The 8,151-nt window shown below is 36.5% G+C and overlaps 1 protein-coding gene across 1 annotated transcript; it reads left to right on the top strand.

Annotated features, from left to right (window-relative positions):
* The first annotated feature begins 179 nt into the window (after positions 1-179).
* gnb5a (guanine nucleotide binding protein (G protein), beta 5a) lies at positions 180-8,039 on the top strand. Its single transcript, XM_077210116.1, has 11 exons — positions 180-442; positions 1,403-1,539; positions 1,636-1,677; positions 1,824-1,900; positions 2,754-2,886; positions 2,965-3,108; positions 4,341-4,432; positions 4,679-4,727; positions 4,821-4,917; positions 7,151-7,317; positions 7,411-8,039. Exons 1-11 carry the CDS (start codon positions 325-327, stop codon positions 7,420-7,422), a joined length of 1,068 nt encoding a protein of 355 aa, XP_077066231.1. The 5' UTR covers positions 180-324; the 3' UTR covers positions 7,423-8,039.
* The last annotated feature ends 112 nt before the right edge of the window (positions 8,040-8,151 follow it).

The raw sequence follows: 8,151 nt of genomic DNA, 5'->3' as shown, positions 1-8,151 counted from the left end.
AATCTTTAGATTGTTAAAATGAAGTAGTGAAGTTATAGAGAATATATTTTCCAGTCAGGGATTTGAGAAGCCCTTCCAGATGTAGAAAGCGCAAATATTGATCATCATCATCAGGAGGATACAGTATAATATAACGCACATCCGAGTGACTCTCTGGGGTTTCAAGCGGATGCGCGAGAGCGTGCGCGCGCCCCTCATGACGTCACGCCAGCTGCATCATCCAGCATCAGTGCGCTCCGTCTCCAGGCTCTCCTCCGCGTCCCTGCTCTCCTCTCCCCGACAAAACACTCCTCTCCTCCGCGAAACTTGTGTTTTCTCGTGGCAATGGCCGCGCAGGAAGTGGCAGAGCAGCCTAGCGACACTCTGTCGACGCTCAAAACCGAATCCGAGACGCTGAAGACGAAGCTGGAGGACGAGAGAGCCAAACTGCACGATGTCGAGCGTAAGAACCGTTAAACCGCCGTATGTGTGTTTAATGAAGACGTATGTCAGGAGCTTAATTATCATATAATAATAAGCATTGCTGCCGTTATGTGTCTGGATGTGTTCCGTGAATCAGGAAATCATAGCAATCAGTCATCAGATAAAGTGATTAGTGTTCAGAAAGGTAATGAGGATGATAATGGTGGAGGTGGCGAGGGAGCGCTTTATTTTCCGTTCAGCATCACATTGGGATATTCTGAGAAAAACAGGGCAGTCATTACTAAGAATCAGTGTTATTTCAGTATTATTATATAGCCTACTAGTATTCATATTTTGAATTAGCTTTTATTTTTATATATTCGGTTTTAGTTTAAGTTCTAGTCGTGCTTTTGTCCTTTTATATTCGCTATTTTCTCTTTAAATATTCTATTTAGCTTTCATTTACAGTATTATTATTTCATACTAAAACAAGTAAAAAACTAAATAGTAGGAACATTTATAGTTTTAAGTTTAAGCTTTTCATTTAATATTTTCTTTTATTTCAGCTTTATAATTGCCTCAAACGGTTTTTAATAGTTTGTTTGTTACGTTACACAGTAACAACACTGCTAAGAAATGACTTCATACGGAGAATTCTTATTCAGTTTTTAAGCTTTTAAAATGTATTTATTTGGTAGTTTTTTATTTAGTTATTTTGTGTTATGTATTTTTTATTTTATTACTTTATACATTTTTATTTATGTATTAATTTAAGCGCTGTCAAAACTATTAATCGTGATTCATCACATCTAACATAAGTTTGTAAAAATATATACATATATTTGTGTGTATGTATATACACATATACACACACACATATATATATGTATATCATTACTGCCAGCAAATGTTTGTGATGTAGGAATATGAAGGCAGGTTCATTAAGGATAGAAACACGAAATAAACAAAATGGCGTTAATATTGTGTTTTTTTCAATCAGTACATCAAGTGGCGGAGAAGATTGAGGCTTTGGGTCAGTTTGTCATGAAGACCAGACGAACGCTGAAAGGCCATGGAAATAAAGTCTTGTGTATGGACTGGTGTAAAGACAGGAGGAGAATCGTCAGCTCGTCTCAGGTCAGTCTATAAACATAAATACATCAAGGAGGGCCTATTTTTATGTGGAATTATTTATTTTTATCATTCATTATTTAATTTTCTCCTGTATTCTAGGATGGAAAGGTGATTGTATGGGATGCGTTTACAACAAATAAGGTGAAAAGAGACTGCTAATGACTAATATTGATTAAAAGTGTGGTTCAATTTTTAATATAATATTATTTAACTTCATTTATAAGCCTTATTGTTTTTTAATTACATATTTTACAGCTCCATTCTCATTATTTCAAATGTTTTGACAGGAGCATGCAGTGACTATGCCCTGTACGTGGGTCATGGCCTGCGCTTATGCCCCGTCTGGATGTGCAGTGGCTTGTGGGTGAGTCTCTGGCTCCTTTCTAAATCAAGAGCAGTAGCGGTCTTTGCCATGTTTCATCCGTTTCACTTGAAACGGGCCTCGCAACATTAGCTTGCGCTTGAAAAAGAGCACTGCCCCTTGCCATCACGCAACACACACACACACACCAGGGGCAGAAATAACCAGGGCTTGAGGTAAAAATGCCTCAAAAAATGATTAAAAAATGCTTCCAAAAACCAAGATATGGTGCAAAATAAGTTAGTTTTAAGTATTAATTAGCAATATCACACAAGCAAAAGTGCTGTTTTCCCGAATATCAGCACGTTTGCAAATGCAATATAGATTTTATACAACAATTCAATAAACAATTAGTTACTAGGCTATAATCCGACTGTTTCTTTGAAACGGGGCTCCAAATAGCAAAGGCTTCCTCTGATTAAGACCATTATAGCCTTTTTTTTGAGCAGTGAACTTCTGGCTCTACTTCATTTCATACATTTTGGACAGGACCTCCTGTTTCTCTGACCAGTGGACAGGGTTATTATAATTAATAGTTAAATTAGTTTATTAATTACTGATTCTAAATATCATTCAAATTTGTAATATTATATAAATAATACTAAAATAATTTACAGTGGCAGAAGAAGCTTTTAGGAAACATGTTTGGAAACAGTATTTGATGCAGTTCCATTTGGTGCCACTAGTTGGCGCAGATGTCACACACTTCAATTTGAAAGTTTAGTAAAAACAAAATAACCTTGTTTGAAAAAAACAATATGAAGCTAATATTGGTGGGAATTTGCTTGCTATCTTCATCTTTAATATTCACTCTTCGGCAGAGTTATTTTACTAACCTATCTGTTGTTTTTCTCAGTGGGTTGGACAATAAGTGCTCTGTGTACCCTCTATCCCTGGACAAGAACGAAAACCTTGCCGCCAAGAAGAAATCAGTGGCCATGCACACCAACTACCTGTCTGCATGCTGCTTTACAAACTCAGATATGCAGGTATGCTTCAATGAAGGATGAAATAATGAGAACAGTCTTGCATTGTACCGACTGCCGTGTGTTTTGTGTTCGCGGTAGATCCTGACGTCCAGCGGCGACGGCACGTGTGCTCTGTGGGATGTAGAGAGCGGTCAGATGCTGCAGAGTTTGCATGGACACGCGGCTGATGTGCTGTGTCTGGACCTTGCCCCGTCTGAGACCGGAAACACTTTTGTGTCAGGGGTGGGGACAGCACTGCTCATCCTACACACTGGCCCTCGCCATGAATGTCACACGTTACCTTACATAATCTTCAATTTCATCAAGAATTACCTTACATAAGCTTTGAATGAGATGAAGGCATGAGCCTAGTCCCAGACTAAAATGCATGTTTGATCTGTCCTAACTGAAAGCAACTTGTTTTGTCCCAAGATGCACACCAGCAAGGGCTTGACATTAGCACCCGACAACCTACCAAATGTGTGTGTATTTCAGCAGTGGTGTGTAACGCAGTCACTCCTACTAGCCACTTTGGCGGCTTGGAATATATATATATATATTTTTTTTGTCTTTTAAAGAATAATAAACTAGGTGCAATGTAGTGTTGTAAAAATATCTATTTTCGATACATATCGATACTGAAATATCTGAAATGCTTCAAATACTAATTTTCCACAGAATAGATACAGGATACCAGCTGCACTTTTTCTATCTCTCATCTCTCCGACAGCGAGTGACACACAAACCCGCCTCTCCTCACTCACTCGTTTCATTTGCTCCGGATTAATATTTTTGCTGTTACAGGGTTTGAATTTCGGCGTGGGATTGTGCGTATTGTGCATAATTTGACTCATTCCCACAGATTTTGTGCTCGCATCTAAATTGTGGCACATAAAACCGCCTCTGTGCTAAATTGAGTGCTTTTTGCCTGCTAATTGCAATTAAACAGTCAAATAAACACAAAATGATTTCAAAATGCTGTTGCATAAACACAGTTATGTTTTAAGTAAACATAAACAGTTGAGATAGAAAACACTTGTGTAACAGTATAATGGATCCATGTGTCCAAGTATTCAAATTATAAGATAATATAAAAAAATATTTACATGGCAGTTTTTACTCATAGTGTCGATGTCAAAATTATGTCCATTGAAAATGCTGAGCGTCTAATAAGTTGTTCTAATTGAACTAAGGCCTAATCATGGCTTAATCTAAGCCCTGTCTGTGGAATCAGGCCTGGGTCTTTTAGATGATGAATTATTGGGTAGATGATGGGTATTTTTTTATTATTTAGTCACTTTATTAACCTTTTTTCTGGTCATCCCCTCGAGGATGTTTTGTCTGGTTTTGCTGTTCATCTGGGGACACTCTGGTACCCACAAGCCCACACACAGCATTCATTCACACACAGACACATGAGCACAATGGAGCTGTTAACATGCCTGTGCAGTGACCTGTATGTTCTCGCCTCTCAGGGCTGCGATAAGAAGGCTTGTGTGTGGGACTTGCGCACGGGACAGTGTGTCCAGTCTTTTGAGACTCATGAATCAGACATCAACAGTGTGCGGTAAGTGTCCTCAGGCCTGTTTTCCCCCCATTCAGGTTTTGTCATAGAGCATAAAAATAACAAGTAGACTCAGGCCTTTACGATGCTGGTCAATATTTATAGTCTGTAAACACTCAAAATGTTATGACCATAAAAAGGCAATGGCCGTCGACTGATCTGACTTGTCTTTGGCTGCACTTTCGAGTATTGTTGAATGTTTACCGAGCGAGACAGTGACATGACTGCTCATATTTTATATCACTGCAGGTACTACCCAAGCGGAGATGCTTTCGCTTCAGGCTCAGATGACGCTACTGTGAGTCTGTTCTTTCCTTTCGTTTTTTCATACTTCCTGTGTTGAAATAATGAAAAATGCATTCAATCTTGTCCTCATTGTATGTGTTTATAGTGTCGTCTCTATGACTTGAGGGCAGACAGAGAGGTGGCCATTTATTCCAAAGAGAGCATCATATTTGGAGCCTCTAGTGTGGATTTCTCTCTCAGCGGTGAGCAGTACTGTGCAAAAGTTATAATTTTGATGATTATGGCTTACAGCTTATGAAAACCCCAAATTCAAAATCTCAGAAAATTATAATATTACAAGAAATCAATTAAAAAACGGATTTTAAATACAGAAATGTCGGCCCTCTGAAAAGTATAATCATGCATATGTACATAGTTATATATTCTAAATATATTAGTTTGAATTACTGAAATACATATACTGTTGCATGATATTCTAATTTTTCGAGTTTCACCTGTACTCACAGAACCTATTGCTTTTGCAAAATGTACAGTGCTTATCCAGAACACACTGTAGTGTACTGTATCCCACAATTCAGTGCACTCAACCTCCCTTGTTCAGTGTGATCAATGAAAGTAATATCAAACACAATTTATAATATCTCCTTCTCAACTCACTATTTGATTGGTCTGATAACAGTATTGAGTTTATATATATATATATATATATATATATATATATATATATATATATATATATATTTATATATATATAAACTCAATACTGTTATCAGACCAATATATAAAACATTATCTGGATTTTTTTTATTGTTAAAATATTTATTATTATTAATATTTTCTGATATATTATATTGTATAGTATATTGACCATATTATTCTGCCATCATTAGATTACTTTTAGATGTAATGTATAAACTTGAAGAGAAAAATATAACTATAAAATAATTGTAATTAATCACATTAATTCGCTTCACTAAATCTTTAGAAACCAGAATTAATGGAATACTAGCATACACACACATACAATATATATATATTTTTTATTCAATATAAATCTACTTTTTTATATAAAATATGTAAATGTGACCTTTATAAATATATTAATATTATATATTAACTTTTTTCTAACTTTCTTTTTGTAATATATATATACAGGTCCTTCTCAAAAAATTAGCGTATTGTGATAAAGTTCATTATTTTCCATAATGTAATGATAAAAATTAAACTTTCATATATTTTAGATTCATTGCACACCAACTGAAATATTTCAGGTCTTTTATTGTTTTAATACTGATGATTTTGGCATACAGCTCATGAAAACCCCAAATTCCTATCTCAAAAAATTAGCATATCATGAAAAGGGTCTCTAAACGAGCTATTAACCTAATCATCTGAATCAACTAATTAACTCTAAACACCTGCAAAAGATTCCTGAGGCTTTTAAAAACTCCCAGCCTGTTTCATTACTCAAAACCGCAATCATGGGTAAGACTGCCGACCTGACTGCTGTCCAGAAGGCCATCATTGACACCCTCAAGCAAGAGGGTAAGACACAGAAAGAAATTTCTGAACAAATAGGCTGTTCCCAGAGTGCTGTATCAAGGCACCTCAGTGGGAAGTCTGTGGGAAGGAAAAAGTGTGGCAAAAAACGCTGCACAACGAGAAGAGATGACCGGACCCTGAGGAAGATTGTGGAGAAGGACCGATTCCAGACCTTGGGGGACCTGCGGAAGCAGTGGACTGAGTCTGGAGTAGAAACATCCAGAGCCACCGTGCACAGGCGTGTGCAGGAAATGGGCTACAGGTGCCGCATTCCCCAGGTCAAGCCACTTTTGAACCAGAAACAGCGGCAGAAGCGCCTGACCTGGACTACAGAGAAGCAGCACTGGACTGTTGCTCAGTGGTCCAAAGTACTTTTTTCGGATGAAAGCAAATTTTGCATGTCATTCGGAAATCAAGGTGTCAGAGTCTGGAGGAAGACTGGGGAGAAGGAAATGCCAAAATGCCTGAAGTCCAGTGCTGCTTTTTACATATACATTTTACATATTTTTTTTACTTTCAATGTATGCATAATTTATGTGTAAAAAATATATTAATATTATATAAAATTTTACATATTTTTAATGCCTTTTTATTCTTTAATAAATTGTTTATTACTTTATTTGCTCCAGTTTGAAAACCCTTAGCATGGTGCATGCTTGTTCAGATTATATATTTTTTTTAATTGTATGCAGAATATTTACTGTAAAGTGTGCAAATATGTTGTTATTCCTTTCCAAAAATGCCAACATTCCATTCCATCTTTCTTCACACATGGTTGATCTTCTAAAGCTGCAGTCAACAAAAATATCACATAACAAAGCACATTTTATAAAGCAAACACATATATTTATGTATGTCTCCAGCAAAATGACCAAGATTCATTTTCTTTTTGAACGAGTTTGTTGTTTATGCTATGCTAATATCTTTGTGCAGGGAGACTGCTGTTTGGTGGTTACAATGACTACACAATCAATGTATGGGACGTTTTAAAGGGCACTCGCGTGTCCATCTTGTTCGGACATGAAAACAGAGTTAGCACACTCCGCGTCTCTCCGGACGGAACATCGTTCTGCTCGGGATCTTGGGATCACACTTTACGGGTCAGTGGAAAACATTTCTCAATACAGTCAGTCTAAGCATATTAAGCAATGTGATGAAAGTCTCAGAGATTGTCTTTCTTTTCTTTTTTTTAGATCTGGGCCTGAATGTTGCCTGAACCTCAGACTGGTTGAGTTTCACATTTCTCACTTTTATCAGGAATCAAGGATAACCGCAGACTCTAATAGTGTTGAGTGCAGTAGAGTGAATAACACAGACAGACTGTAGTGCATCCACTTCCAGCTCTTATCAGCACACTCACTCCGTTCACACCACGCTTGATATTATGGGATGGCCTTGGATGGTTTCTATGGCAGCAACTCCCCCTCTATAATGCTGTTCTAGTTTGTGTGTATGAATGTATTTGAACACATTCCAACTTTGATCCAAGAAATAATTTATCTTAAACATTAATCCATTCAATACAAATGTAATCCATGTTGTTTAGGTCTGTGCATGAGGTTGAGGCTCAACAAAGATTATTTACCAGATTGACGATTGTTAATAAGTGGAACGGGTAATATTGTTTAGCGGACACTATATCTGATATGCAAGATATCAGATATAGTTATGATCTCTTATAATGGTTTGATAGTCATTTAATTATTATGCCACTATAGTTGTTCTTTCTTACTGTAGCAAAGTGTATATACCATAATATATAAGTTGTCATATCGACACAGTTATCAATATACATAAAAAAAAAGGATTTTAAACACTGAAAGCCATGTTGTGTCTCTTTATTTCATGTTCAATGAAGTGCCTGTTATTGATATTCGAATAGTTTTATTTTTAAAAAAGTATTTATTGATATGGAATGTTAACATAACTGTATA

Source organism: Siphateles boraxobius, unplaced genomic scaffold, assembly GCF_051911475.1.
Source record: "Siphateles boraxobius isolate OS27281-9 unplaced genomic scaffold, OSU_SipBor_1 65, whole genome shotgun sequence".
Classification (NCBI taxonomy): Eukaryota; Metazoa; Chordata; class Actinopteri; order Cypriniformes; family Leuciscidae; genus Siphateles; species Siphateles boraxobius.
The sequence above is the reverse complement of the archived record's forward strand: the minus strand, read 5'-3'. Positions and strand labels throughout refer to the sequence as shown.